The sequence below is a fragment of the Leptinotarsa decemlineata genome, unplaced genomic scaffold (genome assembly GCF_025532065.1).
Source record: "Leptinotarsa decemlineata unplaced genomic scaffold, Ldec_3_MD MMD2_tig00000035_RagTag_RagTag, whole genome shotgun sequence".
Taxonomy (NCBI): Eukaryota; Metazoa; Arthropoda; class Insecta; order Coleoptera; family Chrysomelidae; genus Leptinotarsa; species Leptinotarsa decemlineata.
Genome location: NW_027412540.1, coordinates 19211481 through 19235713, shown reverse-complemented (window position 1 = coordinate 19235713; position 24233 = coordinate 19211481). Strand labels below are relative to the sequence as shown.

The following is a 24233-nucleotide window of genomic DNA, read 5'->3' as shown; positions in this document are numbered from 1 at the left end:
TGTCCAGCATATGCGGTCTCGGCCTATATCCATCGACATAACGCGGCCCTAAAAGTGCTATATTACCATCTACGTCACTCTCACGGTATTGACGAGACACCGGTGTTGCCCTACGCTCCGGGTGATATTGAATCCGTTATGGGGAACGAGAAGTGCCGAATTTATTGGAACTCTTTGTTCCCCACCCTCAGGTTCATACAAGCTAATAAGCCTGATGTGGTCCTTCTCGACCACCAGAGCAAAACGGTATTTGTCGTGGAGTTTTCAGCTCCTGGCGAGACGAATATCGTCAGAAAAGAGGAGGAAAAACGGATAAAATATCGAGATTTTCTCTTCCAACTCCGCAGACTCTATCCAGATCACTCTCTCAAGATGGTTGTTCTGATTATTGGAGTCCTTGGTGGAATGATGTCCTCTCTTCTCTCGAATCTTAAGATCATACCGGCCTGCCACACTAAGGCAGAAATCTTAGCCGCACAGATGCAGAAAGCTGTCATTCTTGGCTCACTGCGCTTGCTCAGGGCACATGATTCTCGGACCCAATGATCACGTACCCCACGTCGGGGGAGTGGTCATTGGTTGATAATGCTGGCGCGCCCTCCCGAATGCATCGGGGCTTCGGGGGATAGGGCCTGGCCAGCGCACACTACGGTGATAATAATAATAATAATAATCGGATCCCCTTCTCTGCATGGTCCGTGACCATGAGAGAGCAGGAATTGGAGCATTTCTCCTTATGGCATCTGCTCGAGCAGCTGATGAACTTGGTATATTTTTCGACTCTGAACGAGGTGACCACATCTGTCACCGAGTTGGAACCCGTTCAGCAAAAATCTCAGATAAAAGCCGCAAAGATCACTTACTTCTGCGGAGACACAAGGATAAGCCAATGCATGTGGGCTTCTTCAATAACATTGGAGACCTGCCGCGGGGCGCCTGAGACTCTAATGCACTTGCTATCAGCATGTCCAGCATATGCGGTCTCGGCCTATATCCATCGACATAACGCGGCCCTAAAAGTGTTATATTACCATCTACGTCACTCTCACGGTATTGACGAGACACCGGTGTTGCCCTACGCTCCAGGGGATATTGAATCCGTTATGGGGAACGAGAAGTGCCGAATTTATTGGAACTCTTTGTTCCCCACCCTCAGGCTCATACAAGCTAATAAGCCTGATGTGGTCCTTCGGAAACTGAGAGGTTCATCATGGCTTGCCAGAATGGTGTATTTAACACCTTAGTCTACCGCAATCGCGTGATGGGTATAGAGGTTCCTGACACAAGGTGCAGGGCCTGCCGCGAGGCGTCAGAGACCCTAATGCACTTGCTATCAGCATGTTCAGAATATGCGGTCTCGGCCTCTTACGGTATTGACGAGACACCGATCTTGCCCTACGCTCCGTGGGATATGGAATCCGGTGTGGGGAATGATAAGTGCCGAATTTATTGGAACTATTCGTTCCCCATCCTCAGGCTCATACAAGCTAATAAGCCTGATGTAGTCCTTCTCGACCACCAGAGCAAAACGATATTTGTCGTGGAGTTTTCAGCTCCTGGCGAGACGAATATCGTCAAAAAAGAGGAGGAGAAACGGATGAAATATCGAAATTTTCTCTTCGAACTCCGCAGACTCTATCCAGATCACTCACTTACCCCACGGTGTGGGGAGTGGTCATTGGTTGATAATGCTGGCGCGCCCTCCCGAATGTATCGGGGCTTCTGGGGATAGGGCCTGACCAGCGTACACTACGGTGAAAAAAAAAATAATAATAATATTACATTATTTTATCATTTGAATACACAAAGGTTACAAAAATGATTAAAAACGTCAATTATCTCGACAATTAGCAATTAGAGTGCACTCATTTCGGGTTTAAAATTTGATATTTGAATGACAACATTTCCTGATCTTATAATAAATTCATATCTCCATCATGAAAAAATTCAATAGCTGGTTGGATTGAAGAGCAATATCTACCGTGATTTATCATGTGCAGATGTTGAATTCTGCCATTTGTTAGACTGGTTTTTTATCTCTTGTACTGAGTAACCTTTCAATAAAAGCATTTATTTTTATTATTGTCACTTCGGGGCTCATCTTCGAGGTTAAAATCTCAGGAACAGAATTTTGCAAACCAACGTCGAACAATGCATTCATTAACACTATTATTGCCAACTGCCTGATTATTTTTGTTTGCGTATTGAATTTTTGAGAATTGGAATAACTGCTTTCATCATATAATTCATAGACATAATTTGGTTTTTGAATCTTTGACATCGAATAAAAATAGCTACACTCAGATTATCTAGGAATTTCCATGGGTTGCTTTTTACTATAGAGTTGAGTTCTAATAAGTATGAAACTATTCTGTTGCATTTTATTCATGAGATGAACCTATCGAGCCTATAAAAGTTCCAAACTGTAAACTGAAAATTGAATTCATCCGGTACGCAGGTACCGGATATCAGGTATATCAGATATATCAGGTATATCAAATCATTTATGCTAGAATAATATAGGTATAAATTACTCGGATTTAAATGTAATCAGTTAGTTTTGAAAATGGTATAATAGCCGAAACCGGTCAACAATAAAGAAATATAGTGGAAAATAGACAAAAGTGTGTTTTTGTAGTGTATCCTCAGTGAATTCAAAATATCGAATTTGAAAAAATAGTGCTACAATTAGTGCTGATTATCTGTTTATTTTTCAGCTGGATACGATCAGTTCCAAATATTATTCAAACAAGTGAAAATTGAAGGGTTTTTAGTTGTGAGATGGAGTGATCGATGGATGGAGGGTTTTCTTCAAATGGCCCAGTGGTTGAAGGAGGGCAAACTGAAATATCGTGAATCAATTACGAACGGATTCGATAACATGGTTGATGCTTTCGTAGACATGTTGAACGGTGGAAACACTGGCAAAGCAATTGTCAAAGTTTAAGTCTAAAAACGGTCCCAAACATAGATATTTTTTATGAGTTCAATATGACCCAAAATATTAACATGCACGATTGTATTACATTTTGAATAAAAGTCATTTCTTGTGGAATTAAATTAGTTTTTCATCGACCTTCTTTGGGTATTTCCAGATTGTGAAATAAAACATGTATTGAATTGCATTGAGGTGAATAAAAGTTATACTTTGTGGAAGACTTGTCGTCCCTTCCTTAATGGATTGTTGAAAATGAATGGTTTTCTTCAATATTTGGAAAGGAACTTCTCACGAAGATCGCCACAAAACTTATTTTAAGTGAGAGGATTTACCATAAAGATCTGTTGCAAAGTAAAGGATTGCCAAATAGAAAATAATCTCCAGTCCCTCTGAAGCTTTCTGTGTAAAACAGGCAACTGAGCTCGAGAGCTGAAATGTAATATTTTTCCCGTTTACAATACACAATATCCGTGAAAAAAGTACTCACTTGTGTGTAATTTCATGAAAAGTGACATTTTGTTATCTGTCATCAGAGATAAAATGTCAAGGGGCAAGCGGCTATAGGTTTTTGAATTTTTGAATATGTAAAAAAATACTGTTGCATGGACATACTCGAGCGCGTAAGATATTGATAGCATCAATGTCCTACGTATTTTTAATAATGTTGGTATGTTAATCTGATCGTTTGCATGATGTGGGTGGTTGTACGTGAGGGTTAAAAGTGAAAAGAAAAAAAATTTATAGAGCGCGTCAGATTTTTTAAGGGGATATTAAGTGCACCCAGAAAAATCTCTCATTCAATATTCCGACGATTTCGATCTGACGCGGTCATCAATATAATGTGCAAAAAAATTTCGTCAGAATGTATATTTTTCGTTATCCTTGAATTATTTCCTTCAAAATAAAAAAAAATTGTCTACGCTCGAGAATGTCGTTTTTTTCAACTTTGCTGCCCTTTCCTTTCTTTACGTCACTCTCAAATTGTCAGATTACTGGAATATACCCTATCTTAATCTGACGCGCTCGCGAATTTCTGATGATCAATTTTTTTTTCACTAATCTGATCCTTTATCCTTCACGGGCGGCCTTATACAGTGTGGTCCACTAAGTATGCAAAAAATTGGAAACTTTTTTATTATCGATTTCTTAGAAAATTTTATTCCTGACAAAAGTTGGTGCATGTTCCAAAATTATACCAAGTGTACCTGAAATGGCTTTATGACAAACACCATACAGGATAGGCCAAAAAATATAAAGTTCGTTCAAGAGTAAAGTACTCTTATTTCAAAAAATATAGAAATATGTTCAAGAGAAAAGTTGCTCAGAATTTTGAATTACCCCCGTATGATACATATTTTTACTATTTTGATTTAATATGTATTTGAAGTAGCCACAATCAAATCAGTTTGGAGTATTTTTTATCAAATTAAAGTGTATTTGTAAAATTTACTTGGATTTGTATTTTTTTAGGTGACCGTCAACTTCATGTTTGTTGCAACGATATTTAACAGAACTCCAGAATAAAACAAATACTCTTTCTAACGAGACAAATACTTTACTAACTAAATGTTCATATGAATAAACTGTCAATAAAAGTATAAAATTTCTTTTATTCTGACAACAATGCCTCAACAGATATTAAAAAACAATCCAAAATCTATCGCGGATAACCATGAACAAAAACACATACGACCTAAAATAATACTGTAGTTTGATAGTGTGGCTTCTTAAAACTTACCTGTGAAACGTTTTCATATTTGTCCTTGATCAAAAATGCCTCGCCCAGTATTATTAACGTTAACTGAAAAGGCAGAATTAGTTTTAATCTGTGGTGATGGTTATAAAACAATGCGCAAAGCTGCAAATATTTTCAACGAGCGGCATCCAGACAAACAAATTTGCTATTCAAGTGTAAGTAGAATTTTAAAGAATTTCAAACACACCGGCTCACTAGAATATAAACATAATACGGAGCGTACGATACCTGTATGCACAGAAGAAAACCAGCTTGACGTACTTCAAGCAGTAGTAGAAAATCCTAGGTCCACCCAAGAAATTAGTGATTATACCGACATAAAAAAACCTCTGTGAAGCGTATTCTCAAGAAACATAAGTACCATGCTTACAACCCTACATTCATTTGTACATTTCAAGAAAGAGACTATGATTTGAGATATGATTTTTCCATGTGGATTAAGAAGAACAACGAGATTTTCATCGATGTATTCTGTTTGTAGATGAATCTAGTTTTACAACAAATGGGGTTCTATAATCACAAAATTGCAGATAGTGGTCAGATGTCAATCCAAATTTTATTATTGACAACAGAAATCAATACTATCAGAAAACAAACGTTTGGTGTGGTATATTAAATGATAAATGAGAATTTGAATGGTGACAGGTACTTGAACTTTTTGAAAACTGAAAGAGAAGGTGGACATACAGAGACGCTTCGATAATTTTTATTGTCAACACCTGTTAAGTTACCTACTGTATTTTTCTGTACTATCGCTTATCAGTTCTTTTTGTTCATGGCTATCCGCGATATATTTTGACAGTTTATTCATATGAACATTATACTTAGTAAAGTATTTGCCTCGTTGAAAAGAGTATCTGTTTTATTCTAGAGTTCTGTTGAATATCGTTGCAAGAAACATGAAGCTAACGGTCACCTAAAAAAATACAAATTCAAGTAAATTTTCCAAATACACTTTAATTTGATAAAAAATACTCCAAACTGATTTTATTGTGGCTACTTCAAATACATATTAAATTAAAATAGTAAAAATATGTATCATACGGGGCAATTCAAAATTTTCCAAAAGAAAAAAAAAATCGAATAGCAGGCCACGACTTCGTATCTGAACATAACTTTCAATTCTAATCATCTTTTCTCTTTAACATATTTCTATATTCTTTGAAATAAGGATACTTTACTCTTGAATGAACTTTATATTTTTTGGCCTATCCTGTATGCTTTTTGTCATAAAGCCATTTCAGGTACACTTGGTATAGTTTTGGAAAATGCACCAACTTTTGTCAAAAATAAAATTTTCTGAGAAATCGATAATGAAAGTTTCCCATTTGTTGCACACTTAGTGGACCACACTGTATATGAGGCTCATATTTGGTGGAGGAACTTAACTGAGTACAAGGTATCCCCTGTATATTAATCTGCTGCGCTTTTGTAAATCCTGAAATCCCCGCTTGGGCTCTCCTATGCTTATGAATACAACAAGTTACTGACTAATTGAACTTTCCAGTAGTTTATATTACGCAGTAACTTTTCGGGATGAATTTTTCAGTTTACTCTTTACTACACTTCAGCAGATTCTCTATTGGTTCATACTTTTATTTTTTCAGATTGTGAAAGGCTATACACTCAAAACAAAAACAGTAAAAAATATTGAGTCCTCCACAAAAATATCAACTTCTTATAATATTTTACATAACTCCATAACAATAGTTTTTGAAATATTGACATCCAGTTTATCAGGAAGACAGACAAAATTATTTTGTGTCTCAAAAATGAATATTCAAAATAACATGCTTGGTTTGCCATGAGTTACAGAACACATTACTGAATATTCATGAAGTACGAAGTAAATTATATTAAGTCAAAAAAAAGAAACTCACCTCAACTGTTCCCTTTTTTCTACGCAAAATTTTATTCTATTGTAAGTAATTAGTATTCCAGAATAGTTTAAAGTTTAAAATTTCAATTAGAATACAAGGTTTTCTGTTTTCCTTAGTGTGCGGAGCTTTCAGCATTAATATCGCTAAAATTGAATTTTGTGAATGTTGTAAAGTGCCTAGAGTGTAAAAGTTTGCAAAGTTAATTATTTAAATTTCTCATTCCTGATAAATTAAGAAGAGAAGGTAATTTGAATTAGTTTTCATGAAATTAATGTTATATAATTTTCGAATCACCCTCAAGCAATGTATAAGCATCCACCTCTCGTACTTTTTTGCCCGGTGTCAGAACAAGATGTGGAGTTGGGGTAACGCCTACTTGATTTTCACCCTTTTCCGCATGGGGTTAAGATAGCCTTCGGCGGCTTTCATTACGATGAACAATGAGTTGTGAAATTGGCTTATTGAATCTGAAGTTTTGAATGTTGCGAAGACTTACAACGAAGCCAAAAAATAATTAATATGATTACAATCCTCCAATATATTGAATACTCTTGACTGTAATATATTTCAAGGGTTGATTAATATGAGAATCAATATTTGGTGTATCTTACAATAAACAAAATGGTCTAATCTTATGATATAGCAACTCAGGGTCTTAAATCTGCAACAAGTTCCTACTGAAAAGATATTTTGTTACATCAAGTACTGAAATGATTTTTTGTGACATCAGATTTGTAAATATTTTCTTTGAATTCAAATAGCACACAGTTTCCTTAGAATGTCCTTATTCATCATCAACTTGTACATCAGAAATCATCCTAAACAGTTGTTCAAATGTCCGTAGGGTATAATAATACAGCTCCTGTTGCTCGGCAGGACATCCTGCAATACTAATCATTGCCTCAGCTCGCATCATGCATAAAAAACATATCCCTTCTGACGCCCAAAGGAACTTCCTCCAGCATTACTGGATGCACTTCTCTTAAAAATTTAACGTATGCCTCACCATTTAATCGAGAAGGTAGAAAATGGGGCCCAATTAAATCATCCCTAATTACTCCGAGCCACACGTTAAGAGAAAACTGTTCTTGATGGTTAGTTTCACAATAGCGTGAGGGTTTTCATCAGCCCATATGTGGTAATTATGAAAATTAATAATCTTGTCTCGAGAAAAACTACATTGGTCTGTGAATTCTATCGTCTTCAGAAAGTCACAATTTCTTCTAATCATTTCCAACATCCAATTGCAAAATTCAAAACGGTTAGGAAAGTCTCGTGGTAACAGTGCCTGTACTCGTTGCAGATGGTAAAATTCGAAATACCGTCATATGATCAACATTTAGCTGGTAAGCAATCTTTCTAGTACTAGTAGTAGTTTGTTCTTCAATCAAATTAAGTACAGTTTCCTCAAGCTGTGGTGTTCGTACTTCTCGATGGCGACCACAACTCTGCGTTATTTTGTCGAATGAACCATATTCTCATAATCGTTGATGAAATTGAGCAAATATTCTATGTGAAGGATGCTGCCGTTGAGGATACATTTCAGCATATTATCTTCTAGAAGCTTCTAACCCATTCCCCAGCGGCAGACCGTAAACGAAATGCATATCAGCCATTTCCTCATTTGTGTATACCATTTTAATAACAAGTGAATTTGTTTGAAGGTGATTGACAATGTTTCGTGATGAATTTCACTAGTTCGGACTTCCATTGTCTATTATATAAAATGATTTGAAATCCCTGAAACAAGTAAAAAAGAATAATTAAAAAGAATAATTGAAAATAACAATTATATTAAGCAACAATAAACCTGAAATGAAATGATAGTGAAATAACCTACAAGTAAAAAATATAATAATTGAATAAATATAAATTAAAGGAATGCAAAAAGAAAATAATAAAATAAAAAAATAAAAAAGTGTAGAGATTCCAAGTCACGTTAGTTCACGACGTTTCGATTGTTGGTATCTACAATCGTCTTCTGGTGATGACTGGACTGATTCCTCCGAGAGATGACTATTTTATAGGTCGTTGAAATACTTTCACTTCCTCTACTTTCCATTTTCCGCTTCACTGATTCCGTGAGAGATGACCGATTTGGCGGGAGTTGGTCATTTTTCGTTTGATGATGGGTTTCCATATGTTTCGTATATCTACGCTGGCCTGGCTGAATACGTTGTTGGACAACATGTATGCGGCTTCCTTAAATTTTCTCCTGAACCAATGTTCCTCTCTGTGCAAGATCTCAGCTTGGGACCACTCGATGTTGTGTTGATGGGTCCAAACATGGTCTGCTATTCCTGATTTGCTGGTTTCTCCTCGCTGTGTGTGCTTCTTGTGCTCGGCAATGCGAACATTCAATGGCCTCTTAGTTTCACCAATATAGGATTTTCCGCACTCACAGGGTATCCGGTAAATGCAATTCTTGGAATCGCAGTCCGCGTTTGGGGGCCTGGTTTTCGTGAGGCTGCTACGGATAGTGTTACCGGATCTGAAACAGGTTCTAATGTTGTACTTGGAACCAATTCTTCTTATCCTCTCCGATAATCCTCTGATGTAGGGAAGTGCAAGCACTGGTTGTGACGGCTTCTCTTCCTTGCGAGGCTCCTGCTGTCTTTTAGCCAAAGTCTTTTCTACCATCGCTTTGGAGTATCCATTCCGCTGAAGATCATTTTTGATGATGTCTAGTTCCTTCTCGAGACCTTCCTTTGTATTACAGAGCCCAAAAGCACGGTCTAATAGAGTCTTGATGATTCCTCTTTTTGTCGATTGATGGTGGTTGGATTCGTGGTTCAGATACTGTCCCGTATGAGTGGGTTTTCGGTAAACAGATGTTTCCCACTTAGTGTCGGTCCTCTTCACCAAAACGTCTAAGAATGGCAATTCATTGTGGATTTCCTTCTCCATTGTGAAAGTGATGGAAGGTCTCACGCTGTTGATGTGTTTCAGAAAGGCGTCTAGTTCAGTATTCCCATGGCTCCATATTATGAAGGTGTCGTCAACATATCTCAACCAGACTCGAGGTTTCTTGTGGGCTTCTTCAATGGCCAGAGTTTCAAACCACTCCATATATATGTTGGCTATGACTGGTGAAAGTGGCGATCCCATTGGCAGTCCCTCATCTTGTGTAAAGAATTCGTCCTTCAGTTGGAAATAACAGTTTCGTACACAGCATCCTAGTAATTCCATAATTACTTCTATAGGTAGATTCGTTCTCTCTTTCAGGTTCCCGTCTTCGGATAGCTTTCTCTGTATGATTTGGAGTGCTTCTTCGACCGGAACGTTGGTGTAAAGGCTTTCCACGTCGAAACTAATTAGTTGATCTTCCTGTGTGACTTCAATTGACCCAAGTAGTTCGACAAAATGTCTTGAATTCTTCACAAAAGACGATGTTTTCCCTTGTAATGGTTGTATTAAGGGAAGTAAAAATCTAGACAAGTTTTGAGTAGCCGAATCTCTGGAGCTGATGATCGGTCTAAGCGAAACGTCTTTCTTGTGGATTTTGGGTAGACCATACAAGTGAGGGGGCTTACTGTGGTGCGGTGTTAGGCATGATCTTTCCTTGTCCGAAAAATAGACTTGGTGTTTTTTCAAAATCTGGTACAACTTCCTTTCGATTGATGCAGTAGGGTCCCGTACGATCTTTGTGTATCGTCCCTTCTGCAGAACCTCTTCGATCTTCTGTTCGTAGAGAACGGTGTCCATTACCACAGTAGCGTTTCCTTTATCTGCAGGTAGGATCTTAATGGTGTTGTCTCTACGTAGGCCGTTCAGAGCTCTACGTTCTTCCTTGCTGATGTTAGATGTTGGAACTGGTTCTCGATCCAAAAACTTGTCTAGATTTTTACTTCCCTTAATACAACCATTACAAGGGAAAACATCGTCTTTTGTGAAGAATTCAAGACATTTTGTTGAACTACTTGGGTCAATTGAAGTCACACAGGAAGATCAACTAATTAGTTTCGACGTGGAAAGCCTTTACACCAACGTTCCGGTCGAAGAAGCACTCCAAATCATACAGAGAAAGCTATCCGAAGACGGGAACCTGAAAGAGAGAACGAATCTACCTATAGAAGTTATTATGGAATTACTAGGATGCTGTGTACGAAACTGTTATTTCCAACTGAAGGACGAATTCTTTACACAAGATGAGGGACTGCCACCAGTCATAGCCAACATATATATGGAGTGGTTTGAAACTCTGGCCATTGAAGAAGCCCACAAGAAACCTCGAGTCTGGTTGAGATATGTTGACGACACCTTCATAATATGGAACCATGGGAATACTGAACTAGACGCCTTTCTGAAACACATCAACAGCGTGAGACCTTCCATCACTTTCACAATGGAGAAGGAAATCCACAATGAATTGCCATTCTTAGACGTTTTGGTGAAGAGGACCGACACTAAGTGGGAAACATCTGTTTACCGAAAACCCACTCATACGGGACAGTATCTGAACCACGAATCCAACCACCATCAATCGACAAAAAGAGGAATCATCAAGACTCTATTAGACCGTGCTTTTGGGCTCTGTAATACAAAGGAAGGTCTCGAGAAGGAACTAGACATCATCAAAAATGATCTTCAGCGGAATGGATACTCCAAAGCGATGGTAGAAAAGACTTTGGCTAAAAGACAGCAGGAGCCTCGCAAGGAAGAGAAGCCGTCACAACCAGTGCTTGCACTTCCCTACATCAGAGGATTATCGGAGAGGATAAGAAGAATTGGTTCCAAGTACAACATTAGAACCTGTTTCAGATCCGGTAACACTATCCGTAGCAGCCTCACGAAAACCAGGCCCCCAAACGCGGACTGCGATTCCAAGAATTGCATTTACCGGATACCCTGTGAGTGCGGAAAATCCTATATTGGTGAAACTAAGAGGCCATTGAATGTTCGCATTGCCGAGCACAAGAAGCACACACAGCGAGGAGAAACCAGCAAATCAGGAATAGCAGACCATGTTTGGACCCATCAACACAACATCGAGTGGTCCCAAGCTGAGATCTTGCACAGAGAGGAACATTGGTTCAGGAGAAAATTTAAGGAAGCCGCATACATGTTGTCCAACAACGTATTCAGCCAGGCCAGCGTAGATATACGAAACATATGGAAACCCATCATCAAACGAAAAATGACCAACTCCCGCCAAATCGGTCATCTCTCACGGAATCAGTGAAGCGGAAAATGGAAAGTAGAGGAAGTGAAAGTATTTCAACGACCTATAAAATAGTCATCTCTCGGAGGAATCAGTCCAGTCATCACCAGAAGACGATTGTAGATACCAACAATCGAAACGTCGTGAACTAACGTGACTTGGAATCTCTACACTTTTTTATTTTTTTATTTTATTATTTTCTTTTTGCATTCCTTTAATTTTTATTTATTCAATTATTATATTTTTACTTGTAGGTTATTTCACTATCATTTCATTTCAGGTTTATTGTTGCTTAATATAATTGTTATTTTCAACTATTCTTTTTAATTATTCTTTTTTACTTGTTTCAGGGATTTCAAATCATTTTATATAATAGACAATGGAAGTCCGAATTCAACAAGTGAATTATTAAAGTAACAAATTAAGAACAGAACAACAATACACAATCAGTATTAATTCAATTTCGAAAATTCACAAACTGACAGCGTCATACCAATTCAATTGTCACTATCGCTAATAGCGACCTACTGAATAGATTAGTTTCGTATTTTCGCATTTATGACAATGTATCTCTGTAGTTGTTCCTAAAATAATTTTCTGCTGCGAACTGGTTTATTTTGGGCAAAAAACCCAAGAGATATTTTTTGTTTAGAATGAAACAGGCTACCGGATATGAAATTTTAAATGGTAAACAAATAAGACAAAAAGTTACATTGGAAATAAATTTTAGGGGTTGCGTTTTCCACCTCTTACAACCATGGGGTAAACTAAATAATTCTGGCTAAGTGTCTTTTTGGTAGTACAAAACGTCAGGTTGATTTCAATATTGTGACTTTTTTACTGCTTGTGAAAAAAATTGTTATAATGTAACCCCTTTAAGGGGCTGTATCTTAACAAGGGATGCTCCAATGAAATTTCTTTATAGGAAAGATCCTATCTTTTTTTCGATGAGGAATCACCTCCTTGAACGTTTTATACTTATTTAGTTACACCCTGTATAGTTCACATCCAAGAAATTGAACCAATCGTATTATCTCATTAAATCCCTTAAGAATAAATCAGATACTAAGGCACTGATATCAGTTTATTTCGCTAAGTTTCAGTCCATTATTTACAACAACATCAACAACAATAGTTTAGCAACTGAGGTGGACAGAATTTTCATAAAACAGAAAGCATTACTGAGGCTAATTTCAATCTAGATTACAGAACGTCATGTAAAGAAATTTTTCTTCAAAATAAAATACTAACTGTTGCCTGTTTGTTCATTCTAAAAACATTGACGTATATCCATGAAAATAGAAGACAACTAGAGTCGAGATCGGAAGTCCTTAATTATCATACTAGGAATAACCATATGATCATCACCCAACTAAAATTACAAATCGGGTCGTATGTCGCTGGCTGGATCGGTCTCGCGGACTTTTGTTTTTTAAAGCAGTCGGAGGCTTGGCTCCCTTGCAACGTATCAACGTCTGGCATTTATTACTTCGGGTTGATGGTTTCTTTGTTATTCGTTCGTGGGCGATGTATTTGAGGTTTGTTGATGCAGGATACAGTGTGGTATGTACTACGTAGTGAGTAATAGTGTTTTTTCGGGCATATTATGTATTTATATCAAAAATTAATGGTAAAGTAATGATACCCAAGCATTTTTAGAAAAAAATAATCATAATTATTTGTCAATATATTTTAATGTATTGCGATGAATAGCCTCACATTTCATGGGGAGGCTAAGCCTCCCTTGCCTCCTTTGACGAGCCGCCGCTGCTGGCAAACCAAGTACAATTTTAATATATCACATTTTTCTTTATGGGTAAACGTTATTCACAAAATAAATGTGGCTAGTGGAATGGCTTTGAGATGGAAATTATGGTTTTGTAAATTAATACCAAATAATTCAGTGGTGTCAAGTGAGAGATACGATCACGGGTTTCACGAGTTCAAATCCCAGCGAAATTTTTTCTTTTTGCTGTTCGTAACAAATTATTGTCATTCGAATAAGTACCAAAATTGGGTGTTTAGACAATCATGAGGCTTTACTTGCCAAAACGAAGAAATATTTCCACATAAGTCGCTCATTTTCAACTTCAGGAAGAAAGGTGGTATAAGCTTTGTTGTTGAGAATATTTTAAAGAATCGAAATGCATGATGAAATATAGACAGACAGACAGACTTTTTATGGATCTCTAAAAAAGTGTTTAAAATAAATAAACAATGCAAAGGCAGAATTTTGTAAAAGATGAAGAGAGGTTGACATGGTTCGTTGAATGAAGCTCCAGCTATTATTCTAAGTGCTTTTTTTGCATAAGGAAAATCTTTTAGGCGTGAGAGGATTTTCTCCATAAGAGAGTTCTATACATTAAATGGAAGTGAAATAGTGAGTAATACGCAGTTAGTAATGTATTGGTACTTATAAACTTATAAATCTTTTCAGTTGGCGAAGAAGGTAGAGCTGGGTTGACAATTTTTTGCATAGAAAGTCAATACGATTTTCCCATCTAAGTGAGTCATCAATAATTATACCTAATAATTTTACGTGGTTCTGTGTGGTTACCCTATTATTTAAAGATATAACTATTTCTTGAGTTTTTCCCCTATTTAATTTCAAATTATTGGAAGGAAACCAGTTTACAGCCTTTTCTTCAATTTCATTGGTCTTGTCGAGTAGTTTACTCATGTCGGAGTTGAAGTGAATCATTGTATCATCTGCAAAATAGATGACTGTGCAAGGTAGTAGGCTTTGAAAAATATCATTCACATATATTACAAAAAGTATAGGTCCAAGGATTGACCCCTGAGGTATGCCATGGGAAACTACTTTCTCTACAGATAATCCCCCGTTTGTGCAGACGGCTTGTTTCCTTCTGGTTAAGTATGAATTGAATAAGTTTAAGGCTGTACCTCTCATTCCATAAATTACAAGATTACTGGTAAGGATATTGCGGTTGACACAGTGGAAGGCTTCACTCAAATCCCACAATGTTAGCGAGGTGAGTTCACCACTCTCCACATGTTCGATAACTTTTTGTATTACCTTTCCCGCTGCGTCTATTTTAGATCTATTCTTGATGAAGCCAAATTGATGGCCAAGAAGAAGATTGTATTTGTTTAAATGATTGGAGGGGCGTTCTTTAATTACAATTTCTTAGATTTTTCCTCAAATGGGTATAATTGAGATGGGTATATAGTTGACTGGTATATTGGGATAACCTTTTTTAAAAATAGGCACTACTTTACTTATTTTAAAGACATCGGGAAAGATACCTTCCATGAAGGAGCGATTCATTAATTGTATCGAAGGTTCAATAAGAAAGTCAATGGTTTGTTTGATGATTTGACTATATATTCAAGTGAAATATGTCAAAGCTAGAGGTGTTCATGAGTTTTAGAATCGCAAGTTTTACTTCTTAATGATCAACTAGTTGTACCAAAAATGAATTAACTGGTTTTGGGAGGCTAGCAATATAATCGGGAGCGGAGATGTTGCAGATACGAAGAGATTTAATGATATTCTCGGCAATATTCGAGAAAAATATGTTAAATCCATTGGCACTGATGTTGTTGGAAATTGTTTTGAGCTCACCAGTAGAGTTTCGTTCATAGTTCAAAAAGTTACAAGTATCTTTATGTTTGAATTTTGTATGAATTTATTATACGATTTTTTTTGACTTGTAAACTGCAAAAGGGTGTTCCTTTCAAAAAAATATCATTTTATGATATATTTCCAAAACGCGACTGTCATTTTTTTTACTTTCGGCATCGAGAAGGCCATTAAAAATGCTACTAGTTTGCCCAATTAACCGAATTCTTTGCATCAATAATAGCGGAGTTGGCAATGGTGCCGACTTAATTTGGAACACCCTACATATCTCGGAAATCCATGGAAGTTTGACAAATATGTACGGAAGTATTGTTGCAGGAAATTTAATCATCACCGCTTCTTGGATATAATTAAAAACTCAAAAATGACAACTTTATTGATATAATAAAAAAATATTATTCATATCATCGCAAGGATACTGAAAGAAAAAAGTGATCTCCGGCCACATCCTCGGGCACGTATTCAGAGAGAATAATTTCAACATTATATACAAACAGCGTGTCTGCCGGGGGCAGTGGGCGAGACGCCCCCAGGCCCATTGGGTGTGCTGTAAAATATGTTTCCCGTAGGGTGTCCTTGTGTGTGTGTTGCGTCGTTTTCGATAGCCTGCGGCGAACTTTACGAATTCCAGTCTGTCTTTGTCTCTCGCTTAGTCAGCATGGGATTGTACCCCGGGAGTGCTCCCCAGAAGCTTGGTGAAGTACTGATTTTAGTCAACAACGTCTGCGATACAGCCCTGATCGAGACGAGACAGTGGCGTGGTAAACTGAACATTCTCGATTTTAATTTCAACATGTTTGCCTTCGACATTCAAATTGAAATAATTTGAATAATCAGTCTGTCAATATATGAGAATTGAGTATTATTAGAAGACACACATTTTTCGAAAAAATTCAAGGTGATTAGATGAATATATTTTGTGTTTTATACAGGGTGTAACTGAATAAGTGTAAAACATTCAAGGAGGTGATTCCTCATCGAAAAAAAGATAGGATCTTTCATATAAAGAAACTTCATTGGAGCATCCCTTTTAAGATACAGCCCCTTAAGGGGGTACATAAAATTTGTATAACAATTTATTTCACAAGCACTCAAAAAGTTACAATATTGAAATTAACCTGACGTTTTGTACTACCAAAAAGACACTTAGACAGAAATGTATTTGGTTTACCCCATGGTTGTAAGGGGTGGAAAACGCAACCCCTAAAATTTATTTCCAATGTAACTTTTTGTCTTATCATTTGTTCACCATTTAAAAATTCATTTCCGATAGCTTGTTTCATTCTAAACAAAAAATGTCTCTTGGGTTTTTTGCCCAAAATAAACCAGTTCGCAGCAAAAAATTATTTTACAAACAACTACAGAGATACATCGTCCTAAATGCGAACTGGATTTATTGTTATTTTGTAATTAGTACCTGCATAAAACGATTAAAGGGTAATAAACAAAACTAATTTATTAATAACAAAACACACAACATGTAGAAATCATAGCAAATGTTCAATATGTCTACCTTCAGACATTACGCATGCGTCTAGACGTCGGCGCCACGTATCCGCTCAAATATTTCTGGAGTCTCTCTGATTACCCCGCACGCATCTATAATGCGGTTTCTTAAGTCCTCTACATCGCGAACAGGAGTAGGATAAACCAAATGGTTTATCCTACTCCTCTATCCTCCAAATAGAGAAATCGATAGGATTGAGATGCGGGGATTGAGCGGGGCAGTTCTGTGGTCCTCCTCGACATATCCACTGATTTGCATATGTTTCGATTAAATGCTGACGTGCTACTTGACTAAAATGGGCGGGAGCCCCATCATGCATAAAAAACATATCCCTTCTGACGCCCAAAGGAACTTCCTCCAGCAGTACTGGATGCACTTCCCTTAAAAATTGAACGTATGCCTCACCATTTAATCGAGGAGGTAGAAAATGAGGCCCAATTAAATCATTCCTAATAACTCCGAGACACACGTTAGGAGAAAACTGTTCTTGATGGTTAGTTTCGACAATAGCGTAAGGGTTTTCATCAGCCCATATGTGGTAATTATGAAAATTAATAATCTTGTCCCAAGAAAAACTACATTCGTCGGTGAATTCTATCGTCTTCAGAAAGTCACAATTCCTTCTAATCATTTCCAGCATCCAATTGCAAAATTCAAGACGGTTCGGAAAGTCTCGCGGTAGCAGTGCCTGTACTCGTTGCAGATGGTAAGGGTATAAGAGTTGTTCCTTTAAAATTCGAAATACCGTCATATGATCAACATTTAGCTGGAAAGCAATCTTTCTAGTACTGGTAGTAGGTTGTTCTTCAATCAAATTAAGTACTGCTTCCTCAAGCTGTGTTCGTTCTTCTCGATGGCGACCACAATCCTGCATTCTTTTTATCGAATGAACCATATTCTCGTAATCGTTGATGAAGGATACATTTCTCTCTCGCTCTCATAGCCATGCCTGTGCGAAAGTAGCGATTCACATTGGATTTGAATGAAAGATGAAAGAGTTCTTAAACAGTGGAGTTCGAGGTGTACAACACGTGTGGGCTCCAAGAATGCTTAGCTGTGACTGTTCTCATTCAACCAATCCAGGGTTACTCGTCATCTCCTCGTCAGTAGCGATTCACATTGGATTTGAATCGCTGGAGATTAAATCAATTTGGAAAAACGTTCTCAGGAAGTTTATTCCACAAAAATGCAAATGAAAGAGTTGTTGAACAGTGAGATGTACTGAGTTGAACCTCAAAACGATGAGCAGCCACATTCCGTCGCGTATTTTTGATATGTAACGCTCTTGGTGGAATCAAATGTGCCAAGTCACTTGAACACTTCCTGTGAAAGTATCTATAGAAGAAAGACCAACCTAACCTTTCTTCAATGTTCCAGACTTTCAAGGTTGCAAGTGATGTTCGCGTCTCCAATCAGGCGGATGGCTCTTTTCTGGATGGATTCCCGCAGCTTCAGGGTATGTTTAGGGGCGGAGCTCCATACATGGGAACAATATTCTAAAGAAAGTCTGGTTTGAACTTTATAAAGCATCAAAAGTTGCTGGGGTGGGTATAGTTTTTGTGGTTCGGAACAGTGTTCTAATCTTTTGAGAAACAGCCTTCGCAATTCCAGTGACGTGATTGTGCCAAGACATATCGGTGTTCATTTTAAACACCAACAAACTTATCGAACGCAGAAAGACAGAGACATTTATCTTTTTGGAGAAAACCAATACTTTGCTTTTTGTGGCATTGAATTGAACCTGGTTTGTTCTACCTCGATTCTAAATCACTTCTAGATCCTCATCAATATATGCAACCTCCTGCTGCCGATGAAAATGTACATCTGCAGCCGATGTCCTGGAATTCAAATGGAACGACGAGACAAGTCGTGAATATTTCGAATTCCTGATTTTTTCCAATAAGTCGTTGATATACAATTAAAAGAGGTTTGAAGACATTATGGATCCCTGGGGAACACTAGGGTTGATGGTTAAAGTCTCCGAGAGATATCCATCGACGGCTACTTGCAGAGAACGTTCTTTGAGGAAGCTGGAAAGCCATACACAAAAATGATACGACAAGACATAGCATCAAAGTTTGGCCAGCAAATCCTCATGCCACACATACATGGTCAACGGCCTTTGAAATATCAAGCGCAGCAGCTCTTGACTCTCCATTTTTCTCGATTGCATGATTCCAAATATGGGTGACATACAATAGAAGGTCGCTTGTTGATCTTTGTTTTCAAAAGTCATATTGATGATCGCTCAAGATGTTCATGATTTTTGATGTTATTGATAGCAAAGTTACTGGTCTATAGTTATTTTGGCTGTCACTTGCGCTATGGAATCTTGAATTGGGATATGAGCTCTTCTGCTGAAAGAGTATATATTTTACAAAAGCGCGTGGTCAGAATTATTGCTAGTTTAGGATGGCGACACTCATGCAGAAGCTCAATCAAAGAGCTGGAAATACTCACCGTTGCTGGTCTGTATATATATGAGATGTGTCTCTACGTTCATATGAATAGAAAAAAATTCAGCACAATCCAACAAAACCACCCATACGCAACTAGAGCTAGAGGGTTGCAGATAGCGAATCCTCACCGAACCTCTCTCTATCAGAAGAGTCACCCATACCTTGGACCTAAACTATATAACAATCTAGATGTTTCTATTAAGGACTCAATGAATATCTGTATATTCAAGAGGCAATTGAAAAAATATCTCATTGAAAGAAACTGCTACACCGTTGATGAGTTTCAATAGTTACTCTCGATGAAAAAAATTATTATTTACCTTTATATGTGCAGTTTAGTATCTGTCATGTTTTGTTGTTTTATATATTATTTGTTTTTAGTTATACATGGACGTCTTCCTTGTTATGGTATGTAAATGTTTATTGTAATGCTTTTATACTATTCAACACGTGAAATAAATATTATTAATATGTTGTCCCACACCGTGGAGTAAGTCATCATTGGGCCCGATAATCATGTGCCCTGAGCAAGCGCAGTGAGCCAAGAATGACAGCCTTCTGCATCTGTCCGGCTAAGATTTCCAGTTAAGATCAATATTATTATTATTATTTGGAAGATTTTTCTTGCCGTTTGCCAATTGGTGGAATAATTTATCATCTACTATTATCCATGATGGAACAATATGCAAAAATTAACGCGATAAGTTGAATGTATTTATTGAAAACAGTTTTCTCTCCCCAGAACAAAAAGGTTGCTCGTCAACGTTTCGCTAGAAGATGCCTAAAACTGTTATAGTTATGCGTCGAGAGACAGCATTTCTGTTCTGGTGAGGAAAAAGTATTTTCAATAGATTCAAGAATTGATTTCGAGCTTTCGGAGAAATAGGCCAATGTGAAAGATTCAGTTAGCTAAAGAAACAAATTTTAGAATCTGTTGTATCTCAAAAAACTGCCTATTTTGAATGCTATAAACGTGGATGTGTTATAAACGTGTTGTAAATCATAATGATGATCAACTCTTTACACTGACAGACCTGATATCCAAACCAAAACTAGAAACAAACCGATTTCCGTTTTCCTGTAATCACTGCAGTTGACATTACGATGTCTGAATCCAAAATCTTCAGAACACATGTTAATGACGATAAATTCACAAAAAAGATCAAAGTTCCAACTGAATTGATCAGATATAAAACAGGGACGAATAACCGATTGTTTGGTGGCCAAAAAATCTGAAGTAATGAAGAAAAGTATAACACGACTTGTACTGATAAGATTGCAAGACTCCATATATTTCTCAAACCCAATTTGAATATATGCTTTTGAATTCATTTTGCCTTATTGTGTTTATTGTATTACTCAACCTTATTTTACATTTCTGGAATGTTCAAAATTTTCCACAATTTCAAGTATTCGTCTCGCGGATTCATATAAATTTTATGAATTTTGCCTGAAGGCATGATTATAGCTGAATATGAAGAATACAGACATTATGCCTGAAGTTACGTTTTTCCTTGTATTATTCTCAATCAGAAATAAGCCCTAGGCTCCCTACAAAAGTATCGAGAGCTTTTGTCCCATATACAATAAGAAATAACATCAGTTAGGTACCTGCTATACGAAATTTTCGAGTATGAAGTCTTTCACTTGGTTTGGTGAAATGTTGAAGGATCCCATATTTGGAGGAGCGATTCAGTGAATTTCAAGTGGGATAGTTTAGAAACAAACATTGGAGTGTGAAGAAGTTTAAATGTTTGTTTGAATATGAGTGACAATATTCTTTCGTGGGTAAATTTGGAGATTTGAAATCACGAAGAGTTAATATACTTAGAATAAAATATAAAAAAAATATGAGAAGAAATTAACAAGTATGATAAATACATCGCGGAAAATGTTATTCTACTTAACCCTTGAAAAAAAAAACAAAAAGAAAATTATGATTATAATATATATGATGATACTATAACATGAATACGAACAAACACATTTGGTTTGTCACAAACCATTTTAAACAAATATAGTTACCATATTTTTTCAATAACCCAAAACTTCAGATTTCCAACTTCAGAAATTCAATACAATCTTTGAAACCCTATTTTCCCCCTTGGGGTGGAAATTTTACGCTATACGAAGAACCTACATGCATATTTCAAGATTCCAGGTTCAGTAGCTTCGACTGTACGTTATTATAAGATCGGGCAACAGCTAGTAATTTATATTTTTAATTTCAAAATACAGAAACTAAAAAAATATGGCAACTGCACTAAGTAATGAATAGCTTCGAGAATCAAATTATGTTGCCTATAATTAAATTTGCAAGACAAACACAACCGTCAACGACGTCTCTCCTCACCCGTCTGCCCGCGTTCTCGGCGATGGCGCTTCATTGCTCAGACCGCCCCTATACCCCGTGCATCGTCCCTCGTCGTCTTACAGTAGACGCGACCCGCACTGCGTTGCGTCAAGTTAATCTTATCGTAATAACTTTTAAACGATTCGTCCAAATTACTTAGTGTAAAAGACAAAGTTTATCTTAATTGAATACTTAAAACGACAATGGGCTTGTTTCATGCTATGGAAAAAGATACTGGTTTCCTTATAGATTGATCCAGTTAGGGGTATATTATACTTATCAAGCCTAATCCGTCCCAAAATCTCTTTATATTTGCAGAAAAAAAGAATAATTCGAAAATCAAGAATTCAAATTGGCTGCGTGTCTCTCGACCAATAAAATTGATCGTGTCAAGAGCGGAGTTGCCAAGTATATTGGTTTTTAATATCCAATCACAGATCTGATGATCCAATTTGACAGACGCCATTTTTGTTGTTATTGTTGTCAACTCGGTGTGAATACAACTGTTACAATTATCTAATTAAATAACGGTTTTTTGTAAAAGGTAGGTCTCGACCGGTACCTATTTTGCTGCATATTCCGTGTCATTAGTTTACATTCCAAAAAATATTTTTCCACGTTATTTTTGGATTGATATGTTATGGAGTAATTCTACATTTCACTGTAGATATGTTTGCTTCTCTTTTCAGTCACCATACTGCTCCTTGGCCGAGATAAAATAAATAAATCAAAACTTTCCATCCTTCGATAAAAGACAAAGTCTGAAATGAATGTCAATAAATAATCCACAAATCAATAAATATACCACCTACCGTTTCAATTTCTCATTCTTCATTTCGGTACCAAAGTATTGCAAATTTTTCAAGTAAAATTCATCGATCATTTTAAAATCGACTCTTGGTAAGTTGTCGGGTGTCAGCTTTAATAAAACTAGGCTCAGCATTCATTTCCAAATTATTTTAACAAAAATACGAAAATATGTGTGGAAACCATCAACATTAGAAAGAGTACATTATCTCATGCACTACAGAGAGCGTTGGCTGACTGGATGACAATATGGCTAATATACCAGTAACGTTGAATTTCTTATTTCTGGTGGATGGCATGAATGCATAATTGATTTAGTTCATTAGGCTTCATGAGCATTCGAAAACCATTTGAAAATACAGCTCGTTTAATTATATTCAGAATCATATTTAGATTTACTTGTTTGCTGGCTTTATTCTTTAAAAAAAATTAATGAAAAGTTACAGAAAAGTTCAATTGATCGTTCATTTTCTCAGGAAAATGGAGTACCCATATCACAATCTATTGGTTTATTTGGCATTGAAAATGTATGTCACATCGGATCCATTCTGCTTGTTTTTGCAACATTGACTTTCAACTTTTTCTTAGCTGACAGCTCGCGTAGGAACAATTCGTTTTTTCATCGAGTTTGGTTTGTGTATGTTTTAAAAGTGTTTTAGAGATATATTTGAATATTAATATGGTGCATTCTAGTGCTGATTTTAATTGTGCGGAAAGGCACAAGAAAACAGAAAGCGCATTGGTTTATAAGTGAGTTATTTCATATAAGTTTAGGTTCCCAAAGGTTAAAATGATGAGAAAAAAATGGGTGAAAGTATTTAAAAGAAAGAACTACAATCCTTCTACTCTTCCAAGACTTTATAGAAATCATTAAAAAAGTGACTATAAATAAAAGGGGAACAAAAATATTGAATTTGATGACACAGTTTTTTATTTCAACTCCAAGTATTCTCCACAGAAAGTATTATCTGGAGTTAATCCTGTTACTGAAAGTATGAAACAATATTAATTCAATTTTAATGTCTTAATGTTTTAATTAATGGTATTATTACCTTAGAAGCTTTTGTTGGATCAGTTCGAGTAAAATCAATTCTGTCTATACTTGACCTCATTCAACCTTCCTCTCAAGTTTTGGAAAATTCAACAGATTACCCAAGCAAGCCTATAACGCTTGAATTTAGTAGCTATATTAGAAAGAGGTACGTATGTAGGAATCGTTTTTTTATAATAAATTGCAGTTGTAAAGATTGATGATTGTGGAATAAATTGAATATTTGAAATGTTTCTTTAATCCAGTTTGCTATATTTTTTGATTTTCATAACTGTATATTATTAAATAATGCATAAAATCATAGTTTAGGTGAATATTTTATGATATATCGACTTTGCTGACTTTGCTTACTGATTTTAGATATAGAACTTATTTCCAAACATGATTTTTCGTGTACATTTTATTCCATGTGGAGAATTTTTCATTAATTGAAACGTTAACGGGTTCATATACACTTGCATAATTAAATTGATAATTATAGGCTCCTCTCAATATATGAGGTCTGGCCTATGGAGTCTAGTCACAAGGACGGGCCTAGACAAGGAACTCTAGCATACATGAGGGCACACACAATAGACCTGCAAAAGTCGCAGTGTAGTGGCTGTTCAGCACAGAAGCCCCATATTAATCTAATCTAATCTAGGCTCCGTAAAGTATACGATTTGGCGATGTTGATCATTTTTTATTGTTCCTATTGGTCAATTGAACAAGAAGCGG

At 36.5% G+C, this 24233-nt stretch overlaps 1 protein-coding gene across 3 annotated transcripts in view; it reads left to right on the top strand.

The window, feature by feature from the left end:
• The window catches only part of LOC111510462 (prostaglandin reductase 1), a 503388-nt gene that overhangs the window by 17042 nt on the left and 462113 nt on the right, over window positions 1-24233 (top strand). The window contains exon 4 of one of the 3 annotated variants that reach the window (XM_074171989.1): window positions 4409-4427. The exons of 1 other annotated variant lie outside the window; for it this stretch is intronic. In XM_074171989.1, coding sequence (XP_074028090.1) covers window positions 4409-4412 — 4 coding nt within the window. In that variant the 3' untranslated portion in view covers window positions 4413-4427. Of the gene's footprint in view, window positions 1-2717; window positions 2911-4408; window positions 4428-24233 lie in introns of those variants that run through there. One more of the 3 variants, XM_074171988.1, reaches the window with a different exon arrangement.